This window comes from Myotis daubentonii, chromosome 15, assembly GCF_963259705.1.
Source record: "Myotis daubentonii chromosome 15, mMyoDau2.1, whole genome shotgun sequence".
NCBI lineage: Eukaryota > Metazoa > Chordata > Mammalia > Chiroptera > Vespertilionidae > Myotis > Myotis daubentonii.
In genome coordinates, this window is record NC_081854.1 from 1,402,595 (window position 1) to 1,428,890 (window position 26,296).

Below are 26,296 nucleotides of genomic sequence, written 5' to 3' on the forward strand. Positions count from 1 at the left end.
TGGAAGTCCATCCTGTTTCGGTCATGTCCTGTGGTGTCTGACTGGTCACAACGCTAATGTCCTGTGAGAGGGAGCATCAGTGTAGGTCATGGTGAGGGTCAGTTCTTGCGTAAGATTGATTTCCCGAAGAGTATATCATGGAAGGAAGTAGACGAAGGGAATGCAGTGAGGGTCCCCTGGAGTTGCCTGACCAGCACTTAACACTCTGGGGAATTCTTCCCCTCCCACCTCAGTTGTAGGGATAACTACTCCCAGGCCACCACGTTTATTCTGCGAGATTTGACCCCTCTCTGGCCTCCGCTGATGGGTGCTCATGGGTTCCCAGTGTCCAGACTCAGACTAAGGGCCACCTGAATGGTCATATAGGTTGGGGCTGGGTGTGCTGAGGAACCAACAGACCTGGGATAAAGCCACATGGCCAGAGGGAAGCTTGGTTCCTGGTGCCTCAACCACCCCCGTGCCCTGTGAATCCTCGCAGAACTGCCTAACTTTGGGTTCCCTAACTCTTACGTCTTTAAGGCTCCTCCCCTCTCAAGTGAGATGGCTTTATTATTGGTGTCATTCATGCTGTTTTCACCAAACCCAAATCCCTCCCCCTTCCTGGGACCACTCGGTCTTGTGAGAACGCCACAGCACCCTGCCCTGCCCCTTCCAAAGGCTGGGCTTGGTGCCAACCAGGCTCCCCGAGCACATGAACACAAATTATTCCAGTGGCAGCACTGACCATTACTAGTTCCTGCTGCACAGGCAGCCAGCGCTATGCCAGTGACTTGTGCTTCTTGAGGCCTGATTGATCAGTTCTGCCTTTGATTCTCTGAGCCACAGTGTGCTCCCAGTCGATTCCATGTTTGCTTTATGTGGCTGGAGTGAGTGATTTGCAACCCAAAGGAGCCCCAGCTGATATAGAAGTTGATGCCAGAGAATGGGTTGGTGCTAATCAACCCTGAGGGAAATGTGGATTGCTTTCCATTAAATGTGGGGTCTTGGGGTAGGCAGCTGGAAGACCAAGGCTTGGGGCAGTGAAACATCTAATTATTGCCTGTGGTCAGTTATCTGTAATCATCTGCTTCCTGGGATGAAGGGCTTGATAGCTGCTGTCAGAGACAAATCCAAAGACTATCAAGAATGTCTAGACCAGTGGTTCTCAACCTTCCTAATGCCGTGACCCTTTAATACAGTTCCTCATGTTGTGGTGACGCCCAATTTCATTGTTACAAATTGTACATAATTAAAGCATAGTGATTAATCACAAAAACAATATGTAATTATCTATCTGTTTTCCGATGGTCTTAGGCGACCCCTGTGAAAGGGTCGTTCGACCCCCAAAGTGGTCGCGACCCACAGGTTGAGAACCGCTGGTCTAGACAGAGGTATCAGAAGGTATCTACAAATACCCTGATCCCAAGGGTGGGGGGGAAAAGGAGACATATGTAATACCCTTTGTAATACTTTAAGCAATAAAACAATTTTAAAAAATACCCTGATCCTACAGCCAAATCCATATCAGCCAAGTTCATAGTCTTGCCCTATCTATGCTTGACTGCTAGACCAGTTGACTGGTCGTTATGACATGCACTGACCACAAGGGGACAGACGCTCAATGCAGGAGCTGCCCCCTGGTAGTCAGTGTGCTCCCACAGCCAACCTTCCGTGGCCAGCCAACCTCCCACAGTCCCTGCCCCCCGGCTGGCTGCCCCTATAGGCCTGATCAGGACTGGGCAAGATGGCAGCCCCAGTCGGCCCCGATCACCAGCCAGGCCAAGGGACCCCACCCGTGCAACATAGGTCTGTGCATTGACCAGGAATCAAACTCACAAGCTTTTTGATGTATGGGATGATGCACCAGCCAACTGAGTCACCCAACCTAATGGCTCTGTCTAGAATTATCAGTCGTATGTTAAATAGACGTGTGTGAGAGTGGGCCTCCTTGTCTTGTTCCTGACCTTAGAGGGAAAGCTTTCAGCTTCCAACTTGAGCACAATGTTAGCTGTAGGCTTGTCCTATTTGGCCTTCATTATGTTGCAGTTGAACTATCCTTGCATTCCAGAAGTAACTTCCATTGATCATGCTGTGTGATCCTTTTAATGTGCTATTGAATTCATTTTGTTAGTACATGTTTCCCCTGCTATCTGAAAGTAGATGTTCCTTTGAATCTTCCCAGAACCGAAATGACGTAACGTGAAGAAACAATGACCTGAGAACACATCTTGCAAACGATGCACAAAATTAATCAAGATAAAGCACATGCCGAAACCGGTTTGGCTCAGTGGATAGAGCATCGGCCTGCGGACTGGGAGGTCCCGGGTTCGATTCCGGTCAAGGGCATGTACCTTGGTTGCGGGCACATCCCCGGTGGGGGATGTGCAGGAGGCAGCTGATCAATGTTTCTCTCTCATCAATGTTTCTAACTCTCTCTATCTCTCTCCCTTCCTCTCTGTGAAAAATCAATAAAATATATTAAAAAAAAAAAAGATAAAGCACAGATGCTGACAGATACAGGTCAACGCGGAGGTGCCTTGATGCTGACATGCTGAGTGTAGTTCCAGGGGAAGGAGCTTGGCAGGGCCACTCCTGCTGTTTGGGCACCTGCTGCCTCTATAACAATTCATGTGACTTTAGAATTCTTCTGCTAAAGGCGGAATATATTCCCTACCCTGGGTGACTTGCTTTGGCCAATAGAATGAGGGCATAGTGATGGTACCAGTTCCAAGTCTAGGCCTCAAAAGGCCTTGAGCATTTTTACTCGTTCTCTTGCATTTCTTTTCTCTTTTTTTCTTACTTTTATTTTATCTGAGAGAGAGGAAGGGAGAGAGAGAGAAACATTGATTTGTTCCACGTGTTCATGCATTCTTTGGTTGATTCTTGTATGTGCCCTGACTTGAACCCACAACCTTGGAGTATTGGGACAATGCTCTAACCAACTCAGCTGTCGGGTCAGGGTGAAAAGTTTGTTTCTTTATCAATAAGCTAGAGGCCCAGTGCCATGCACCGGTGGGGTCCCTTGGCCTGGCCTGCACCCTTTAACAATCCTGGACCCCATGGGGGATGTCAGAAAGCCGGTTTCAGTGATCCCCGCAGGCCAGGCCGAGGGGCCCCACCGGTGCACGAATCTGCGCATCAAGCCTCTACTATGCATATAAGATCTTTGGTTAATGTCTTCCTGCCCTCCCCCTCCCCCCTTCCCTCTGAGATTCATCAATTTGTTCCATGTTTCCATGCCTGTGCACTGAGCGTCTGCCCCCTGGTGGTCAGTGCGCGTCATAGCTATCCATTGAACGGTTGAACAGTCGCTTAGGCTTTTATATATATAGATGGCTTATCTATGTACAAGGCTGTAGGTCCCATTGGAGGAAGTGAGGGGGAAGGCAGAAGTGTAATATATGGAGGGCCCTTCCTCAAGGGCCCCTGGACTCTAAGCGGTCTCTGTTTATAGACTGATTCAAGGAGATTGTGACTCTCATGTGGTGGCCCTAGTCCACCTCTTTCCGACCTAGACGTTCACTTATTTTGTGATAGAAATCAGGAATCTGGGTCGGAGCTCCCCACAGGGTCCGATCACACCAGCCATGCTTCCTATAAGCAGTGGCCCCCTTTTCAATACTCGAGTTCCCCCATCATCCCAGGGGAGATCAGGAAACATTTCAACCACTGGCACAACCCCCATCTCCGCAACTTGCTCTGATACAGAAGCGGTGGAATGAGTACCTCAGTGGGTTTGGAGCTTCATAGGTGTTCTGTCCATCTTTCCCAGTCTCCTAGATTCCACCATTTTTTTAAACATCCTCACCCAAGGATATTTTTTAAAAATATATTTTTATTGATTTCAGAGAGGAAGGGAGAGGGAGGGAGAGAGAGAAAGACATCAATGATGAGGGAGAATTATTGATTGGCTGTCTCCTGTATGCCCCCTACTGGGGATCAAGCCTGCAACCCAAACATGCACCCTTGACTGGAATCAAACCTGGGACCCTTCAGTCCGCAGGCTGACACTCTATCCACTGAGCCACACCAGCCAGGGCTCAATGAGGCTTCAAAATGAATGTCAGTCTCCTCAGTGCAGGGGTGCTTGGCTCCTGTGGGCCGTGCTTCCATGTCTGAGCACTGCAGCCTGGCGAGCACTCATTCTGGGCTCCCTGAAAGGCAGGGGTCTCTCTCAGCCCTGGATTATCCGGGGGTTCCCTCTCTCACCTGAACTGAGCCCCTGGATGGCCAGGGACAGATGTGAGTTTGAGTCTTCTCCCAACTCACCTGCCTGTGGCTCTGGGCCATTTCTCTGAGCCCGAGTTTCCTCACCCAGGAAAGGAGTAGACTGTGAGGAGGGAACACATCCAATACACTTGGATTCCCATCCCTGCCAACCTCTACTTCCCGGTAGCAGTTCGGGGACTCCTGGGGGCCAACCAGTTAACCTTCAGAGCCCCCATTGGCGCAGTTACTTCACCCTTTCATGCCTCAGTTTGGTCATCTGTAAAATGGTGATGGCAATACTACCTATCTAAAAGGGCTTTGGGGAGGGATCATTGCACTTGTGTTAAGGCTAAGGACAGGAACTGTACTAAGGGTAAGTGTTCAAGCACTGTTAACCAGTCCTGGCTGGGTGGCTCAGTGGGTTGGAGCATTGTTGTCCTGCACACCAAAAGGTTTCCAGTTTGATTCCTGGCCAGGGCAGATACCTAGGTTGGGGGTTCGATTCCCATTTGGAGCGCATACGGGAGGCAACCAATCCATGTTTCTCTGTCCTCTCTCTCTCTCTCTCTCATCAATACAAACATATCCTCAGGTGAGGATTAAAAAAATACATTAACCATGTGTTATCATCATCATTATGCGTAACAATTATTATACTGTTCTCATACATTTCGAGCCCTTGTTAAATATGTGTTAATTAAACATACAGGTCCCTAAACACAGGAAAATTTGCTCTATCTTGCTCACGAAAAGAGAAATGTAAACTAGAACTACCCTGAGATACCGTTTCTCCCAGCCCTTGCTTTAGGAAACGTAAAAAAACAACAACATAATATGACACTGGGGACGCAGATAATCTCTCTTGCACAGGCTGCAACAGTGTCTATGGACGATGATGTAGAAATTTCTATCAAAATGACACACGATCGATCAGACCGATCAGACCGTCAAACCTCAGAGGGAAGGCAGGGGAGGGTGGGGGGAAGGGGGAGAGATCAACCACAGGACTTGTATGCAAGCATATAGGCCTAACCAATGGACACAGACACCAGGGGGGTGAGGGCATGAGGGGGGAGCAGGAATGGGGGAATAAGGACACATATGTAATAACTTAATCAACAAAGAAAAAAATAAAAAAAAGAAGAAAGAATAAGAAACAAACAACAAAAAGAAAATGACACACGCACACGTCCTTTACATCAGCAATTCCACTTCAGGGGAACAAGCTCACCAACTTCCACGCCAGCAGAATTGCTGATGATCAAGGTGATGTATCAGCCCTGGTTGTAGTAGCAAAGGACTGAAAACACCTCGACAGTCCCACAGCCAGGAACGGGTTAAATGAATTCGACCCCAACCACACCACAGAATCCAAAGAGCTGTCAGAAATGGTGAGCAAATTCTCTTTGTACTGAAATGAGAGGCTCTCTGAGATATACTGGTAAGTATAAAGAAATGCAGGCACGGAACAGTGTGTAAAGTGTGCCACCTTTTGTATAGAAAAAGGGAGGAAATGAGGAGTATTTGAGCAAAGGCAAAATACATGTATTACATTTGTACAAATATATAATTATATATTGTAGTGAATACGTATTATAACAATGTGTTACATATTGGATAATTACATTTATATTACATATATCATATTGTACACATATGTTATGTGTATAATACACATAAAGTTGTATTATAGCTTACATCTTTAAAATCTCAAATATAAAATATATCTTTTTTTAAAAATATATATTTTATTGATTTTTTACAGAGAGGAAGGGAGAGGGATAGAGAGTTAGAAACATCGATGAGAGAAACATCGATCAGCTGCCTCCTGCACACTCCCCACTGGGGATGTGCCTGCAACCAAGGTACATGCCCTTGACTGGAATCGAACCCAGGACCCTTGAGTCCGCAGGCCGATGCTCTATCCACTGAGCCAAACCGGTTAGGGCTATAAAATATATCTTATATTTTAAAATATACTCATTCATATCACTGATGTATGTACATATGTACAGAATATATATTATAGTGTAGATATATGTGCATAATACATACCAATGATAATCACACATGTATGGATATGTGCATGTGTATAATATTCATGCATTATCTATATACTAGAGGCCCAGTGTGTGAAATTCATGCCTGGGTAGGGTCCCTAGTCGCTGCTGGCTGCTGGCCGGGGCCTCCCTTCTCCCAGCTGCCTGCTGCCACTGCCGCTGGCCAGGACAGGGCCTGCCCGGGAGAGGGGCCACTGGAGGTTGGCCCGCCAGCCCTACCCCCTGGTCAAACTCCCGGTAGAGGGGAAAATTTGCATATTAGACTTTTTATTATATAGTGTTCTTTTAAAAAAAATACCTTTATTGACTTCAGAGAGGAAAAGAGAGGGAGAGAGAGAAACACCAATGATGAGAGAGAATCATTGATTAGCTGCCTCCTGCACGCTCCACACTTGGGGGCCAAGCCCACAACCCTGGCCTGTGCCCTAACCAGGAGTCAAGCCATGACCTCCTGGTTCATAGGTCTACGCTCAACCTGAGCCACGCAGGCCTGATTCTATATACATTGGGACCTTGACTTACGAGTGTCCCGACTAACGATTTTTTTGAGATACCAGCTGTCTCCCAGCCGATTTTTTGCATTGAGTTGATAGAGTAATTTGAGTTAACGAGCTCCTTAACGAGCTCGGTCTCAGAACGAATTAAACTCGTAAGTCAAGGCCCCAATGTATTATTATCTGTGCATAAAGAAACTGTGAAAGGACACAAAATAATTACAGTGGTTACCTGTGTGCATATGCAATTAAAACTTATAAATATGGAAAAGCCAAAAGGAATTGGGCGGCATAAAAATTTGGTGGGTGGCACAACACACACACACACACACACACACACACACACACACTGAGAGCAAGCCTGCTCACTGAATCCTGTTTATTTCCCTAACACTTTATAACTAGAAATATTGGGAGATCGTTTTGTAAGTTGTATAAATAAAGTATAGCCCTAGTCGGTTTGGCTCAGTGACTAGAGTGTCGCCCTGTGGACTGAAGGGTCCCAGGTTCAATTCTGGTCAAGGGCACAGGCCCGGGTTGCAAGCTCCATCCCCAGTGGGGGGCGTGCAGGAGGCAGCCGATCAATGATTCTCTCTCATCATTGATGTTTCTATCTCTCTCTCCCTCTCCCTTCCTCTCTGAAATCAATAAAGAAATATATTTTTAAATAAGGTTTATACTAGTAAATGCCTAATCACTATGCTGTACGCCTGAAAGTAATATGCTGCATGCCAACTGTAATTGAAAAACAAATTAAAATAACTTTAATCCATTGTATTCACCAGCCAAAACTTGAAGCATTTCAAGGAAAGAAGCCCTGGGGTGCCGATCCGCCACCGCCTCCCCGACAGACCCCACTTTGGTCCGCTCCCCGTCCAGCCGCGGCCTCGCGCGCCCCCTGGTGGATCCCGCCCGCAGCGGCTTTCCCCGCGGAGCGCACGCGCAGACCCGGCGCGGCGTGGCATGGCGCATGCGCGGCACGTTTGGGCGCGAAGTCTAAAACCCTGCGGCTCAGTCCTGCCGGGCGTGCTGCGGCGGCGGCGGACGAGGTGAGCGCGCGGCGCTGGGCGGCGAGTGGGCAGCGCGGGGACGGAGGGTCCCCTTGAGGGGGACGCACGGGGGGCAGGGGTGACCGCGGTCTCCCTGAGGGGGACGCATGGGGGGCAGGGGTGACCGCGGTCTCCCTGAAGGGACGCACGGGGGGGGGGGGGCCAGGGGTGACTCCGGTCTCCCTGAGGGGGACGCACGGGGGGCAAGGGTGACCGCAGTCTCCCTGAGGGGGACGCACGGGGGGCAAGGGTGACCGCAGTCTCCCTGAGGGGGACGCACGGGGGGCAAGGGTGACCGCAGTCTCCCTGAGGGGGACGCATGGGGGGCAGGGGTGACCCCGGTCTCCCTGAGGGGGACGCACGGGGGGCAGGGGTGACCGCGGTCTCCCTGAAGGGACGCACGGGGGGGGGGGCCAGGGGTGACTCCGGTCTCCCTGAGGGGGACGCACGGGGGGCAGGGGTGACCGCGGTCTCCCTGAGGGGACGCACGGGGGGCGGGGGCCAGGGGTGACTCCGGTCTCCCTGAGGGGGACGCACGGGGGGCAAGGGTGACCGCGGTCTCCCTGAGGGGGACACACGGGGGGGGGGGGGTGGGCAAGGGTGACCGCGGTCTCCCTGAGGGGCACTCACGGGGGGGCAGGGGTGACTCCGGTCTCCCTGAGGGGGACGCACGGGGGGGGGGTGGGCAAGGGTGACCGCAGTCTCCCTGAGGGGGACGCACGGGGGGTCAGGGGTGACTCCGATCTCCCTGAGGGGGACGCACGGGGGGTCAGGGGTGACTCCGATCTCCCTTAGGGGGACGCACGGGGGGGGGTGGGCAAGGGTGACCGCAGTCTCCCTGAGGGGGACGCACGGGGGGTCAGGGGTGACTCCGATCTCCCTGAGGGGGACGCACGAGGGGGGGGGTGGGCAAGGGTGACCGCAGTCTCCCTGAGGGGGACGCACGGGGGGCAGGGGCGGAGGGTCCCTGTGGGGCCGTGGAGACCGGAACCAGGGGGACGGGGCGCGCAGGGCGACCTCTCCTCCTGCGGCCGCCTCCAGCCCCTCAGGCCCCGCTCCATGCGCAGGACTGGGCGCTGCGGGTCCACCTGCTCCGCCCCGACCCCTCACCCCTGATCCGACCCCGAACCCCTGACCCGAACCCCTCAACCCGGACCCACCCCTCACCCCTGACCACACCCCTCACCCCTGACCCGACCCCTCACCCCTGACCCGACCCCTCACCCCTGATCCGACCCCTCACCCCTGATCCGACCCCATACCCCTGACCCACCCCTCACCCCTGACCCAACACCTCACCCCTGACCCGACCCCTCACCCCTGACCCGACCCCTCAACCCGGACCCACCCCTCACCCCTGACCCGACCCCTCACCCCAGACTAGACCCCTCACCCCAGACCGGACCCCCTCACCCCTGACCTGACCAGGACCCAAAGGTTCCAGCTCCAACAACTCTCTGCCCCGTTTCCTCCTTGCTCCTGGCCACGACCTCAGTCCTCACCCCGTCCCCCTCCACCTCAGACCCCCTGTCCCCTCCGCCTCAGACCCCCTGTCCGCTCCAAATCAGACCCTCTGTCCCCTCCGCCTCAGACCCCCTGTCCCCTCCGCCTCAGACCCCCTGTCCCCTCCGCCTCAGACCCTCTGTCCCCTCCGCCTCAGACCCCCTGTCCCCTCCGCCTCAGACCCCCTGTCCCCTCCGCCTCAGACCCTCTGTCCCCTCCGCCTCAGACCCTCTGTCCCCTCCGCCTCAGACCCCCTGTCCCCTCCGCCTCAGACCCTCTGTCCCCTCCGCCTCAGACCCTCTGTCCGCTCCGCCTCAGACCCCCTGTCCCCTCCGCCTCAGACCCTCTGTCCCCTCCACCTCAGACCCTCTGTCCCCTCCACCTCAGACCCCCTGTCCCCTCCGCCTCAGACCCTCTGTCCCCTCCACCTCAGACCCTCTGTCCCCTCCACCTCAGACCCTCTGTCCCCTCCGCCTCAGACCCTCTGTCCCCTCCACCTCAGACCCTCTGTCCCCTCCACCTCAGACCCCCTGTCCCCTCCACCTCAGACCCCCTGTCCCCTCCACCTCAGACCCCCTGTCCCCTCCGCCTCAGACCCTCTGTCCCCTCCGCCTCAGACCCTCTGTCCCCTCCACCTCAGACCCTCTGTCCCCTCCACCTCAGACCCTCTGTCCCCTCCGCCTCAGACCCCCTGTCCCCTCCGCCTCAGACCCTCTGTCCGCTCCGCCTCAGACCCTCTGTCCGCTCCGCCTCAGACCCTCTGTCCGCTCCGCCTCAGACCCTCTGTCCCCTCCACCTCAGACCCCCTGTCCCCTCCACCTCAGACCCCCTGTTCCCCTCCATCTCAGACCCCCTGTCCCCTCCGCCTCAGACCCTCTGTCCCCTCCGCCTCAGACCCCCTGTTCCCCTCCATCTCAGACCCCCTGTCCCCTCCGCCTCAGACCCTCTGTCCCCTCCGCCTCAGACCCCCTGTCCCCTCCGCCTCAGACCCTCTGTCCCCTCCGCCTCAGACCCCCTGTCCCCTCCGCCTCAGACCCTCTGTCCCCTCCGCCTCAGACCCCCTGTCCCCTCCGCCTCAGACCCCCTGTCCCCTCCGCCTCAGACCCCCTGTCCCCTCCACCTCAGACCCTCTCTCCCCTCCGCCTCAGACCCCCTGTCCGCTCCGCCTCAGACCCCCTGTCCGCTCCACCTCAGACCCCCTGTCCGCTCCGCCTCAGACCCTCTGTCCGCTCCGCCTCAGACCCCCTGTCCCCTCCGCCTCAGACCCTCTCTCCCCTCCACCTCAGACCCCCTGTCCCCTCCACCTCAGACCCTCTCTCCCCTCCACCTCAGACCCCCTGTCCCCTCCACCTCAGACCCTCTCTCCCCTCCACCTCAGACCCTCTGTCCGCTCCACCTCAGACCCTCTGTCCCCTCCACCTCAGACCCTCTGTCCCCTCCACCTCAGACCCCCTGTCCCCTCCACCTCAGACCCCCTGTTCCCCTCCATCTCAGACACCCCCCCATTCCCAATCAATGAGTCTCACATCAATGTTTCTCTCTCTTTTTCTCTCTCCCCTACTCCTTCCTTCCCTTCCACTCTCTCTAAAAATCAATGGGGAAAAATATATCCTTGGGTGAGGATTAACAACAAAAAATGTTTCCCCCAAATGGCAATTTCACGCATAGTTTCATAGAGTGAATGTAACTCTAATAGAATAAAGTATTTTTTATTTTTCTGATTGTAGAAGAAATGAAGGTCCATTGTAGAACTTTTGAAATCTGGAGATAGGTTTTAGGGAGGGTACAAATTCGCTTGTAAAAATCTCTGATAAATTCACTATTCATACCTAAGCCCCTGGTGCAGTATTTTGGTTAACTTTTCAATGTCTTTTCCTGTGCTTTATATGGTTAAGTATATAGTCTATGTACAAGTTTGTTTCCTGCCTTTTGTTTTTTCCACTTAATACTAAACCTAGATGATTCCCCACAACTATAACAGCTAAAACTTTCTTAGTGAAGTATACATACAGAAAAGGTCACAAATCCTAAGTGTAGAACTCAGTATTCACAAATTGAACATGCAGTGTCTATGTCATGAGCTCGTAGATTAAGAAATAGAATGTTACCAGCTTTCCAGCAGCCCCTTAGGTTGTCTCCTCCCAGGCATTACCACTGCTGCCCCCAGTCCCAACAGTAACCACTATTCTGACTTTTTTTAAAAAAAAATAAATTTTTGTTGATTTCAGGAAGGGAGAGGGAGAGAGAGATAGATAGATAGAAATATTAATGATGAGAGAGAATCATCAATCGCTGCCTCCTGCATTCCCCCTACTGGGGATTGAGCCTGCAACCCAGGCATGTGCCCTTGACTGGAATCGAACCATGACCTCCTGGTTCATAGGTTGATGCTCAACCACTGAGCCACATCCGACAGGCCTCTATTTGGACTTTTAACACCTTAGACTCATTTTGCCTGTTTTTGACCCTTATAAAAATAGAATCATTGAATGTGGGCTTTTTTTAAAAAAAAAAAAAAAAAGGCCTGGTTTCTTTTGCTTAACAGCAGGATACATCCATGTTCTCAATTGTTTCTAGTCCCAGTGCATACATATGCCATTCTATTGTGGCTCTGTCTCCTCTCGAACACTTACTATTGTCTGATTTTATTTTTCATTTTGAGCTTTCTGGAGAATGTGTAGTGGTATCTCATTTGGTTTTAATTCCTATTTCTCTGCTAACTAATGAACTTGAGCCCTGTTTCATATGTTTTTCGGCCATTTTTCTCAAATCTCTTAACCTTTTGCTTTTATATTGTCTGCTTTTTTCTTACCAGTTTATATGAGTACTTTATATATTTTGCATATGAATTCAGGCTGTACTTGTATGTGTGATAAAGCTCTTTCTTCATCCTGTATAATATATAGTTGTTTAAAATCATTTACATTTTGAAATGAAATTCTTCCCTGGCTCCTCAGATTTGTTCAGTTCATTGTGGTTTGGGAATCCAAGTCTCTTTCCCTTTCAATGCCATTTCTGAAATATTTCTAGCCTGTGCCTGTGGATTTTCTAGACATGGGGATGGGGCTGAGGCAGCATGATGTCTGTAGACGTGCAAATCTCTGTGAATATATATTTGTGTGAAATGAGCTAGTTTCCTTTGCCTCGGATCAGCTTTACCCCACTGTCCAGTCCTAACTATGCAGGCCGTTTGTAAGCCTGTCTCTGTAATTTCTGCAGGTACTGACGTTCCTGTATCCTTTCTTCCACAACAGTGTGTTCTGGAGCATCCCGCCTTTTCAGATATCTTTATCCTGCAAAGGACCGAGCTGTAAAGATGGCGCACATGACAAACGTCTTGGATCTCTTGAGGAACCCTCAGCCCTTTTGTGGGCGTGGTCCGGAAACCATTCCCATGCGAAACCTGGGGGTCCTGAAAATTTCTCATGAAAACCTGAGGCATTTTCAGTCCCTCTCAGCGACGGGGCCTCAGCAAGCTCTGAGCCAAATCTGGGAGCGCTGTTGTCAGTGGCTGCAGCCGGAGACCCACACCAAGGAGCAGATGATGGAGCTCCTGGTGCTGGAGCAGTTTCTGAGCACCCTGCCCCAGGAGGTTCAGACGTGGGTGAGATCCAGGCGACCCAGGAACAGCAAGGAGGCAGGAACTCTGGTGGCCAACTTGCTCCAAGCATGTGGGGAGGAAGGTGAGATGGGAAGGAGGCGACTTGCCATTTCCACTTACTGAACACCTGCTGTATGCCTGGCATGTTATCGGAGGTGAATAAAAATGTGTCAAACGAATGAGAGGATGAATTTCATAATCCTGTCTAACCTGTCTCATATGACATGGAAGACATTTTTGTGTTTGGATTTTGCTTTTAATATTATTTCTCTGAGAGTGCCCCTCTCTCCAGTTTTGGCCTCCTCTCCCTCCATTTCTTTTTTTTTTAAATATATTTTTATTGATTTCAGAGAGAAAGGAAGAGGGAGAGAGAGAGAGAAGCATCCATGAAGAGAGAATCATGGATCGGCTGCTTCCTGCAAGTCCCCCACTGGGGATCGAGCCCACAACCCGGGCATGTGCCCTTGAGAGGAATCGAACCTGGGACCTTTCAGTTTGAAGGCCAGCACTCTATCCACTGAGCCAAACCGGCTAGGGCCTCTCCTCCCATTTCTTATCCCAAACAACACACCCAGCCAAAAATACAGGGTATAAAATGTGGGAAACACAAGGCCTAGAAGTTTAATCTCTGCTAAAATGTGGCTGGTCTGGAAACTCAAGTTACTAGATTGGAACGAAGGGCATTTCAATGATGAGAAAAGAATGCCATTTACTCCTCATTGTCCTTTGAATAAAAGAGAGAGGCAAGAGAACAACAAATAAGAATTCAAGACTGTTGCTGTCTCTGGATAGAAGGCTGGGGGGTGGACAGGGAAAAGTACATGGGTAGTTGTAAATTAATTGAGAATGTTCTCCTTTGGGGGTTGGGTAGTGAATTTATAGGCCTTATAGTTAAAAATATAATTGAGTCAATTTAAAATAAACATGAGAGTCATTTATGGCTCCATGCTGATGCCATAGCAAGAAATAAAAGATTGTGATTAGCAGTTATTTGCATTCCTTAAAAGAATTTTGAAGATACAGTGAACAAGTTGGGCACTTCAAATTCTAAGTGTTTTCTGCATAGCAATTAGTTTTGTTTCTCTTAATAGCTCTTGTTCTATAGACAAGGAGACAGAAGAACGAAGAGGCTGAGTAACTTTTCCATGGCCCCAAGATTAGTCATTGACAGTCAGGATCCCTGCAGGCGTCCGCGTCTGTATTTAATCACAGTGTTACACTGCCTCTGGTGGACATAGGGAATATCGTCCCAGAGAGAATAAAAATTTGGCCAAAGGCACAGCGCTTTTGATGGAGCTGGAATTCCAGGGAAAGGAAAGAGCTCCCTAGGAGAAAGAGGCAGGTGCACTTGGAAAGAGAGTACAGGCAAGGAAGGCCTTCAGGCTTCAGGCGATTGTCCGGAAGGTGGTGGCTGTTTAAAATATATATGGAGCCCTAGCTGGTTTGGCTCAGTGGATAGAGTGTCCGGCTTCAGACTAAAGGGTCCTGGGTTCGATTCCGGTCAAGGGCACATGCCAGGGTTGCGGGCTTCATCCCCAGTGTAGGGCGTGCAGGAGGCAGCCAATCCATGATTCTCTCCCATCATTGATGTTTCTCTCTCTCCCTCTCTCCCTTCCTCTCTGAAATAAATAAAAATATATTGAAAAAATATATATATATAGAAAGCTTAATATTAAGAGCTGCCATTGTTTTTCAGGCCCACATTGTGCTTTACATATGTAATGTTAATCTTTACAAGAGTCTTTAGAAGTATAAGTATTTACATTTTACAGTTTAGAAACAGATTCCCTGGTGATTCTGAGTGTATCTTGAGACTGGGAACCACTACCATAGAGGGAACTTCCACTCTATTTGGAAGGCAATGGGGAGCCATCAAAGGATTTAGAATTGGGAAGTGACTAGAGAGGTTTTGAAGAACTTGCTGTATGGGACTGAGAAAGTATTCCTACGGTCTTTCTCTTATGGGACATCCAGAACTGCCATTAACCTCCCATGGCAGGACGGGGTGCTGGGGGAGGGGCAGGCCCCTCGCTCTGTCTGTGATCGCCACCAGACTAGACTCAATTCCATGGTCATTTCCTCCTCCCTTCTAGATTTCCCTGCTCAGGACCCCATCCTCGCAGAAGAGAGGAAGGCCGAAGAACACCAAAAGGAGGAACCAAACACATGTGACCATTTGCCCTCTGCTGGATGCCAGGCGAGTCAGGCTTTCTTCTGATTCGGTTCTCCAATATGGGCACCTCCCCTTCCCGGTTTCCCGGCCTTTCCTATCCAATTGAACCACTTCCTCATTTTCTTCACGTTTTCATATCAATATCCCGTAAACATGCCTTTCCCTGGCTTCCCCATGTCACTTCTTCTGACTCTTGTATCCCCTTTGCAGCTTTATTTTTCTCTGTTGTAATGATCACTGTCCCACACTCGAATATCTTTAACATTTATTCTCTTTCTACCTCTTTTTGTTGCTGTTAATCCTCACTGGAGGATATTTTCTCCATTGATTTTTAGGGCGTGGAAAAGAGGGAAGGAGGGAGAGAGAAATATCAGTGTGAGAGAGATTCATTGATTGGTTGCCTCCTGCACGCACCCTGACCAGGGTCTGGATCGAACCTGCAACCCAGGTACATGCCCTTGACCGGGAATGAAACTTGCAACGCTTTGGTTCAAGGGACAACCACTCTAACCACTGAACCATGCCGACCAGGGCAGGGACGGCTTATTCAAATCAACCCTGTGGTTAGCACTATTCTCCTTTTTATTTATGAAACAAATGGCAGCTACTTCAGGGATATGATACTGATGTGGGGTTTTCTTTCTTTCTTTCCCCCTCCCCCCAAACCACTCCTTAATGTTCTTGTTCCATCACATTTTGAAACCTCAAAGACAATCCAATGAATACACTGCTTTTCCTTTAGAACCAGAAATAATTCATGGGGGTGGAGTGGCGTTTAGGAAAAAAATTATCTCAGATGGCGAAGAGGAAAAAAGGTAGAGAAACACTGTTCTGGGAGAACATGCTCCTGAAAGCAGCCCTCTGTCCCTACAGTGTCCGTCTCAAGAGTCCCCAGTGGAGGTGCCCACAGGAGCTGCCCAGGTAATGTGAACAAAGGGTTTATAAATGGGCGGATTGTGACAAACGGGGCAGTGCCTGCGCCACCCAAGGGCAGCTATGACAGCTGCAGCTGATGGTGCCATGTGAGAATGTGGGTCCAGTCTTCTGATTTTTTAAAAAGAAGCCAAAATTCCAATTAGTAATATGAAATATATAATTTTTTTGTGTGTTGGTGGTTAATACGAATTTTTTCAAAAGATTAAAAGACTTATGTGAGCCAAATAAACACTGTAGGAACTGGGCAGCCCGCGTCTGGCCTCTCGATAATTTATTTTTGTTTTGTTTTGTGACCTCTAGTTTAAATCACATGTTTATTGACTTGCATAATGTTTCCCTGAAAACACAAATGGGGAAAATCAATTAAATGGGTCTTCTAATATCTGCTTTTTAAATTCAACCTTAAGTTATACAGAGTCGTGTGGAACTGTAGATAATTAGTTCGTATTGCTGGAATATTATCCTACTGTGTTACTATACCAACATATATTTATCTCTTCTACTATGAGTGGACGTTTGGATTGTTTCCCCGTTTTAGATGCTACGAATAGCGCTGTTATAAACATCTCTGTCTCTAAGCACACGTGAGCAGATATGGACCTAGGACTAGAATTTCTGGGTCCAAAGTGGTTTCCCAGTTTACATTTCCCTTAGCCTCTTATAAGATCCCAGGGTCCACATTTGGTCTTGTCAAACTTCTTGATTTTTGTCAGTTGAATGGTTATGAAGTGGTACTTTGTCATTTTGACTTGCATTTCCTTGTTTATTAATAAGATTAGATCTCTTCGTATTTATGAGCTTAATGTGTTTTTTCTTTTAAATTTTTAAAATTTATTTATAATATTAGAGATAGGGGGTGGGGAAAGGGGAGAGAAACATCAATTTTTATTGTTCCACTTATTTATGCATTCATTGGTTGGTTCTTATGTGTGCCCTGCCAGGGGATCAAACCTGCAACCTTGGCCGATGCTCTAACCACCTGAGCTATCCGGCTGGGTTCTGAGCTCTTTGTGTTTTACGGGTGGGTCACTAAGGCTCACCCTAACCCACATTCACAAAGCTTATGAGAAAGAACCAGAGCCAGGATTTCAACCCAGCTCTGATTCCTGAGGGTGGGGTATTCCTCCAACCCAAATTTGTAGTAACCAGCAGCAGGATCTGGCTCAGAAACGTTCTCCATTCCTTCAGACTACAAGACAGAGGCATGCGCTGGCCAGTGTTGCTCAGTGGACAGAGCATCAGCCTGTGAACTGAAGGGTCCCGGGTTCGATTCCAGTCAAGAGCACATGCCCGGGTTGTGTGCTTGAACCCCAGTAGGGAGCGTGCAGGAGGCAGCCAATCAATGATTCTCTCTCATCAGTGATGTTTCTATCTCTCTCTCCCTTTCCCTTCCTCTCTGAAATCAATTAAACTATATATATTAAAAAAAAAAAAAAAAGACATTGCCAGGTCCCTTCCTCAGGATTGGGACACTTGGATTAGCAGCTTGCGCTGGTCTGCACGTCCACTTCACATTCAGTTCTCTCTCGTCGGGCTCCTTCCCCTACCCCTCAGATAATTTCTGGGTTTCCAGCATCTGTGATTGTCATTTTAGGCGGTGGTGACTTTCCAGGATGTGTTTGTGGACTTCAGCCAGGAGGAATTGACCTCCCTGAGTGCTGCTCAGCGGCGCCTCCACCGGGAGGTGACGCTGGAGAATTACAGGAACCTGGTTTCCCTCGGTGAGTCTGCCTTCTCGGGGCCACCTGGCCTGGTTCTCCACTCTTGGTTCTGTCCTCCCGTGAGTCACAGTGATTTGCCCACCATGTCAGTGAGTCTCAACCCAGATCAGAGACAATATTTCAATGTCACATTCACTGTTACAACTTGGCTAACACTTTTCGAGCAGTTAATATGTGTCAAGCATTAATCTAAGAACTTTCCATGTCCTTTTTTTTTTTTTTAATCTTTATTGTTGAAAGTGGCCCTGGGGCCACTGGAGTTGACACTCCAGGTATTTCTGCCTGTTCTTTCCCTCCCCTCCATCAATCTTGGCAAACTTACTGGCGTTTTCGGCTCTTGTGTTTCTGAAAGAGAAAAAAGTCAGACACAGACATGACACAGAGAAAACACATAAGTTTCTGACCTCAAAAGAAGTCATATATCCAATGTTCACGGATCAGAAGACTTAGTGTTAAGATGGCTGTACCCCCCAAACTGATCTAAAGATTCAATGCAATTTCTATCAACATTCCAGCTGGATTTTTTTTTGCAGAAACAGATAAGCTGATCCTAAAATTTGTATGAAAGTTCACGGGACCCAAAATAGCCAAATGATCTTGGAAAAGAACAAATTTTAATTCTTATACTAGTCCTGTGAGGGGGGAAGGGGAGTCTATTGTTATTGTTATTGTCATCATTATTGCCATTTTACAGATGAAGAAAATGAATCACGGAAAAGTTAAATTAAATGTCTAAAGCCACCCAGCTACAAAGGGGGAGAGCTGGGATTTGACTCCAGAATCTGCTCCCTTAAACTCTCTTGTGTGGTCTCGGCACAATAGGAGGCTCACAGATGTTTTTGTTCTGTTTGTTTTTTTAATGTATTGATTTTAGAGAAGAGAGGAAGGGAGAGAGAAACATGGATTTGTTGTTCCACTTGTCTCTGCATTCATTGGTTGCTTCTTGTATGTGCCCTGACCAGGGATGGAACCCACAACCTTGGTGTCTCAGGATGATGCTCCCACAATCCCTCACAGTGATTTTTTTTTTGAATGGGAGAAGGAATTGCTGAAAATTGCAGGGGCTCCATAGGCTTCTACTGGCCTCAAAGTGTAAGAGTCAGAGGTTGCCAATCTCTTTTCACATCCAGAAACAAAGTTGTTTACCGCTCCCCACAAGCTAAATATTTTTGTAGCCAGTACCAGGATCCTCTTTTCATTAGCTTTTTTTATTGCGGGGGCGGGGCTGAAAAAAGCAATCAAAGCAGATCGGTTACAGGCTTGATCCCTGGCCCTGGTCGGGGCTTGTACGGGAGGCAACCAATCGATGTGTCTCTCCCCCTCCCTTCCACTCTAAAAATCAATGGAAAAATGTCCTCCAGTGAGGATTAACCGAAAAAAGAAATAAAATGTCTCCAGACATTGCCACAAGTGTCCTGGGGGCACACTTGTTAGGAACAGCCTTCGTTTTCCTTCTGCGTGAATTTGCGTCTTCCTTATTCTCACAGAGCCTTAAAACCCCTGGCTGGGAGGCGCGGTGGGTTTGGTACAGAGCCCCTAAGTCACGAGTCTTCTTCTTCCACAGGGTACCAGTTCCCTAGACCCGACATCATCGCACAGCTGGAAGAGGAGGAGTCCAGTGCGATGGAGGAAGACGGCAATACAAAGAATGGTCCAGGTGAGGCTAGAGGGATAAGCCTGTGGAGACTGAAATCCTAGGACAACACCACCCTCAGTCAGTCTGGTGTGTGTGTGTGTGTGTGTGTTGGGGGGAGCGGGGGTGGGGGGCCACTGTTAGGGAGCCTTCTTCAAAGCCCGCTCAGGTCTGGGAGGAGGCTGGTACGTGCTGTCGCCTTGGGCTCCAGAGGCGTCCCCATCTCCTGCGTGTTCAGTCCTTCCTTCCATCTCCTCTCTGAAGCTCGTCTCTTCCTGTTGCCCAGCTCCAGGGAGGTCTCGTTCCCTTTTCTCGAGTGCCCCACACCCTCCGTTCATCGGTGCCTTTGCTCTCGCCGCTGGAAATCACAGGTCTTTCCTCGTTAACCGAGAGGAGCCGGAAGCATGCTGGGAAACAGCGTCCCTTTCCAGCTGCCTCCGCTTTCTCTCAGGCCAGCGCCTCGGAGAGAAATAGTGACCCACTCGGGCTTGTGGAAACCCACAATCTGGTTTCCATCCTCTACCCCTGCCTTCACTCTCTCTCTCCCTCTCACTCACTGTACAACTTCCCCAAAAGGCCGCTATGGACATCCTTCTATGACTCAAGAGAAAGAACCTTCTAGACCAATCATGTCAAACTCAAAGGCTAACATGGGCCAAATAAACAAGGTCTAAGTGTATGTGGCTGCAAAAACACAAAAGCTTCCATTTTCATAGAAACGTAGGTTTATGTCGATAGAGACGTACTGAATACAAAGGGCTGAAATAAATGAGTCATCGTTAACATAAAATAATAAAACATTTTAATAAAAATTAATATTTTTTCTTGAACATGAACTTACCAGACACTGAATAACCACAAATTCATAAGCATATTTTTCTTGTTCCCTGAAAGCAAAATATTTCCTGTTGCGCACACCCAACAAGTCAGTCCCAGACGAATGACGTGGCCATCGGCTGCTAGAATATTCGCTGCTGGTATTAGTGGAGAGAAATGGTGTGCTTGTGTGTAAAGCGTGTTAGGGAGGTGAATGCAACACGATGATAGTCATCAGTCATTAGCGAACGTTGTAGTTCGTTATTAACAATTATGTATAACAGGATATTGTAAAAATTAAGTTACGAAATTTTTATTAAAATGTTTCTTACATACCACTATATTGGCTGGGCCGCAAAAGTATTCATTGTGGGCCGCATGCAGCCTGCGGGCCACAAGTTTGACATGCTTGCTGTGCAACTTCCCCAAAAGGTCCCTACGGACATCCTTTTATGACTCAAGGAGAAGAACCTTCTAGACTTTGCCTTCTCCAAAGTCTATGGCTCCAGGGTGATAACGCTTTCCATCTTTATGAAGTCCTCCCCTGTGAACCGGCCCGTCAGCCAGTTGCTGTTAACAGAAAACCACACCCAAACAAACAGGCGTAAACCATCGAGGGATCATTAGCTTTGTCTTGGTCAGGGGAAGGTTGGATCTAGGGGCTCCGTGATGTTTTCAGACATAGTTTCATTTTCTCTTTTCACTCAGCCAACAGATCCCAGCTGTGCTTTTTTTGTTCCTGTCCAAAGAGAGTGTGAGAGAGCCCAGGTGTGTCCAAAAAGCCTTCTTAATGACACATTGTGGACGGATCTCGAGAATTCTCACTTCATAGTACACAGTGTTTTGCAAAGTATCATACTTTAAAACAGTGGTTCTCAACCTTCCTAATGCCGCGACCCTTTAATACAGTTCCTCATGTTGTGGTGACCCCCAACCATAAAATTATTTTCGTTGTTACTTCATAACTGTAATTTTGCTACTATTATGAATCATAATGTAAATATCTGATGTGCAGGATATCTTTTCATTGTTACAAATTGAACATAATTAAAGCATAGTGATTAAACAACAAAAACAATACGTAATTATATATGTGTTTTCCGATGGTCTTAGGCGACCCCTGTGAAAGGGTCGTTTGACCCCCAAAGGGGTCGCGACCCACAGGTTGATGACCCACAGGTTGAGAACCGCTGCTTTAAAAAGATATTAGCTTGTAAGAACATGTAATAAATAACTTCAAAATGCAATGGGCATTTCATTTTAAAGCGTGCCTTTTACATTTATGTAAAATGTTTTTTGTACTCGTTCAATAGAAACTGATCTGGCCACTGGGTAAAGCTAGCAATAAAACTCCTGGTCCGCAATGTGTTAAGAGCAAGGCAGCTTTTTCCATAGAAGCTCTTGACACAGCCGCCTCCTTTTCCAAGTGATCCGTTTTGGGTCACATCCCATTCCCGAACCTGTAGCTGTGCCTGGCGCAGTGCTCCTCGACACAGGCCTCCTGCCTTTTCCTGGGTGGGCGGAGAAGTGGGTTCCCCCAGAAAAAAAAAAAAAAGAAATTTCAGGATCCAGCAACGGGACTCCTCTTCCTGCCTCTCTGTGTCCTCCATTGTCTTCTCATCTTTAACTGGTTCATTCCTTCTTTGATTCTTTCGATCATTCCACGGATACTTATTGAGCCTCTGTGGTGGGCCAGGCACTGTCCCAGGCTCTATGAATACAGTAGCAGACAAACCAGACCAAATCCCATCCTATGGTGCTGGTGATCTAGTGGGGGTGGGAGGTGACAGATCGACAAGTCATAGAAGGTGAGTGTAAAGCAGCCAGAGTGACATGGTGAGGCTGCTTACGATGGGACGGTCAGGAAAGAACCCAGTGAGGAAGAATTGAATGAGAAAGGGGAGCCAGTCAGTCACTTGAGGAAGAGTGTTGCAGGCAGAGGGAACAGCATATACGGAGGACCTGAGGTTGGGAAGAGCTTGGGTGTTCCAGAAACAGGGGGAAGAGTGAGATGGTCTGAGTGATGCAGAGGGGATAGGAGGTAAGGTCGTAGAGACAGATACGGGCCAGCCCACGTAGGGATAGGTTAAGGGGTGTGGATTTTGTTCCAAGTTTAGACGTGGAAAAGGCATTCAAAGGTTTCAAGCCGGGGAATGCGGTCATGTTATTGACAACTTAGAACTGTGCTGTCCAGGGTGGCAGCCACTAGCCACGTGGAGTTACTTACACGGACATGAATCAAAATTACATAAAACTTAGTTCTTCACTCACAGCGACCACATTTCAGGCGCGTGTTTGCTGCATGTGGCCGGTAGCGGTTGTATCGGACAGCAGAAATGCGGACATGTATGTGATCACAGGGCCTTCTGTTGGGCGGTTCTGTTCTAGAGAGATCCCTCCGGCTGTTCTATGGAAAACGGGCTTTAGAAAGACCAGCAGAGCAACCAGTAGGGAGGCTGCAGAAGTGCGGCAGGCTGGAACGGATGGAAGCTGGAGCCGTGGCCGTAGCGGGCTCGGGATCGCGGTAATCTCTGAACGGGCACCTGGCAGAGCACGCGGAGACATCGGCCGGTCGTGCAGCAGCGCGAGGAAACAGCGGACTCGCTCAGGACTTCTTCAGAGACCATTTCCCCCAAATCAAATCCACGGTGGTGGGTCCGGTTACCCTCTTCCAATGACTTCCCAGTCTGTTTCCTTGCTCTGCTGCTTCCTCCGCGCTCCGCTCCCGGAGTCTGAGTGTCCGCGGGGACGCGGCCACGGTGCTCACGGTCGTCTCTTCCGAACTACACAGCCTTACATGTCATTTCCTTGGCTTCGGTTTCTTTCCCATCCAGGGAGTTGCCTTTATCAAGCCCGAACTTTTGACCAGCTTCTTCCTTCCTCCAAAGAAAACCCGCACGGTTATTAGCAAGACTTGCCTTTAAATCCCTCCCAACCTCCACGTGACGGGTCCTGTTGGTTTTGTGTCCCCTTCCCTCTGTTTCTGCTTATGATGATGATGATGTGTCTCTGTGAGTAAAAAGGTGTAGAGGAACTTCTACATTTCTTTTAGATTGGGAGACAGGACCTGAAACCAACCAGCTACCTCCAGAGCAAAGCCTGCCAGTCGAAAAACCACGCTTGGGGGCAGGAGTGGAGGATCTGGAAGGAGCTAGCTCCTGGCCTGTAGGACCCACGGGAGAGTCTTCTCCTGACGATCCACTGGATTCGAATCAGGTCGACGAGGAGAAACCTCGGTGCCTTGTCATGGCGAGTGAGCCCAAGACCCTCGCTCCGGAAAGGAGCCTCGACAGTGACGAATTTGAGAGACCTTCAGATCTTCCGGAACCACCGGGGGGTCCGCTGGGAATGGACCCCCGGGAATGTTCTGCTCCCGGGGTGTGCACCAGTCCCCCGCCGGTGGTCAGCAAGCCTTCTCCCCAAGAGACCAGCATCCACAAATGTGAATTTTGCCCAAGAACCTTCAGTACCCGGATGGCCCTTAAGAGACACGAGCAGGTGCACACTGGGAAGAAACCCCTACAAGGTAAGCAATGGGAAGGCTTCCTCCTCGTGCCGTGCCTCAGCGGACGTCAGGGCACGCCCTCCGGCGACCAGCCGCCCGGGGTGTCTCTCACCCAGTTCCCAAGTGTCCGTGTCTCTGAACCGAAGGACTACTATGAGTGTGTCCACTGCGGCAGGGCTTTCGTCCAAGACGTGCACCTTCGTCAGCACCTCCAAGCCCACGAGGCTGCGAAAGCCCTTCCGCCGGCGTTGCCCCGCCGCCGGACACACCTCATTCGCTACCGGCAGAAGCACGACTATGTCGGGGAGAGAGCCCTCCAGTGCTGCGACTGCAGCAAAGCCTTCAGCCAGAGCTCCCACCTCGTCTCGCACTACCGGATCCACGCCCACGAGAGGCCCTTCCAGTGCCGGCTGTGTTGGAAGTGTTTCAGCCGACCCTCGCAGCTCACCCAGCACTACCAGCTCCATTCTGGGGAGGAATCCGGAGACTGCAATGCTATTGAAAAATCTCCGGAGAACATTCCCAACGTTTCTGGAGAGAGACCCTCTGAGTGTGAGAACGCCTCCCGCCAGCCCTCACACTTTCTGAACAACTTGGAAATTCGCCATCGTGAGCTCAAAAGATAGGGAATGGTTGCAAGAACGTACCAGTACAGCAAACATGTCAAACTCGAGGCTGGTATGCCTTGTTTATGTGTGCGGCCCGGGGGCCATGAGTTTGACATGCTTGATGTAGAACAGTTTTTTTTTTTTTTTGCAAAAAGAAGTTCAATACATGCATCTGTAGTCACACAGGCCGAAAAGTTCACAAAGAATATTTGTGTTGCATAGGAAAGAAGCTAATAGATTTCACCCTTCTTTGGTGGTAGTCATAGAATTAGGAACCTTGATTTTGACAACCTGACAAAAAAAAAAAAAACTTGTGACCAGGAGTTGGGCTCCAGACAGGCAATCTGTGGCCTGGGCTTTTATAGAAGTGTTTACATACAACATTTTCGCCACACAGATGTCTCAGCACAGGGCATGGTGGGAAGATTTTCCAGGTGTACCTGTATTGGTTCATTCCACAAAGCTGATGCAATTGGTAATATACAGGGTGTCCCCCCCCCCAAATCCATACACACACTTTGAATAATGATGAAGGCAGTGCTTATTAAAATACATTTCATTTTCAAAATTGAGCTATCCACTGTTAAAGCGGGTATACAGTTTTTTGGGACACCCTGTATTTGCACGCACCTCATAATATACAAAACATTGCCATATGTCTTAGTTTATTTGATCTTTTAAGACTGTTGCTGTGTCCCTAGTGAAGGTATTTATTCCATTTTACAGATAAAGCAAATTTGAAACCCCCGTTGTCACTGGATTTCATCAGGGTCGTAAATGCTGGAGCAGGAACCTGAATCCAGGTTTCTTTGTCTTTGTTTTTTGAGGTTTTTACTTTGGTTCTTGATGCTCAACCCAGGTTTTTTCTTTAAATTCCTGCCATGTCCTCCCTGAAGAAAAGGTATAATATATACTGACTGCAGCATGCTCCTCCTTAGTAGTCCCGCCCAGCATTGTTTCACATCCAATCAGGCGAGGGCGTTTATAGTACTCGGGTCCTGGTCCGAAAGCTTTCTTAGGGTGAAGTGCTGAGAGCCATTTCTCTCACGATTTTGGTTTAGATGATGACTTGTGGAGACACTAATTCAGGGAAGTATATTTTTACTAAACACTTCCTTGTTATTGATCACTTTTTTTTTTTTTTTGGTAGTTTGAAGGATTGGGGTTTCTTTTTTTCTTTTCTCTTTTTTTTTTAAAAATTCCCATTTGAAAGCAATATTTTTGCTTTCTTGGGCTCTGGCATCATCTGCATAACCAGCCTCACCTCAAATCCTAATCTCATGCTGGGCAAACTTCATTCTTTGAAGGTAAGAGCCCCCAATTGCACTAAAAATCTCTTTTGTAGCACGTTGCTCTAATGTCCAATGCTTTCCATCACTGCCTTGCGTGGTGGTCAGATACAAAGACATATGGACCTTGAGTCCCTAACTTGATTCTTTGCCGGGGAGGGTGGGTCACTGCTATTGCTATTCACTGCCCTGCTTTTACAGCCATTTTTGAAGTTGATCTATGACGGCGGCTCCCAAGTCATGAAATTAAGAACAAACATGACTTTTCAGAACCTCCCAGCCAGTTGAATGCTCGCTACACAACCGCTGTTCTTGCCTTTAGGATGATTCCTACCTCGTCTTTGTCTTGTGAAATCTACTTCCTTCCACAGGGTCCTAGGTCTACTCAGGCCCTCATTCATCTCAGCCATGTCATTTCTCCCTTCGCCATTTTTGCTAAATCTATATTCTACCCTGATACGTTTTATTTCAAAGGCCTTACCTCTATTTCCTTAAACTTCAAGGGATCTACTTACAAAGAAAAATTTTAAATCACCTCAAAGAAAGGCAATTAATCAGATTTCCTTGATCATCTTTGAGATGTGGTGTTTTGTTGTTGTTGTTTGTTTTTTGCAGTTGGCTCATTTGAATCCCAGATCCAAACGTGCTAACGTGGTACACAGATTGCATTTGGTTTTCTGATCTCTTGAGTCTCTGTTCATCTAAAGAAGTCTCCTCTCG

General features: G+C 48.9%; 1 protein-coding gene across 1 annotated transcript; it reads left to right on the plus strand.

Annotated features, from left to right (window-relative positions):
* Positions 1-12,610: 12,610 nt before the first annotated feature.
* On the plus strand, positions 12,611-24,305 carry ZIM2 (zinc finger imprinted 2). Its single transcript, XM_059667329.1, has 4 exons — positions 12,611-12,898; positions 17,599-17,725; positions 19,290-19,382; positions 23,227-24,305. The coding sequence occupies exons 1-4, from the start codon at positions 12,611-12,613 to the stop codon at positions 24,303-24,305; spliced, it is 1,587 nt and encodes a 528-aa protein (XP_059523312.1).
* The last annotated feature ends 1,991 nt before the right edge of the window (positions 24,306-26,296 follow it).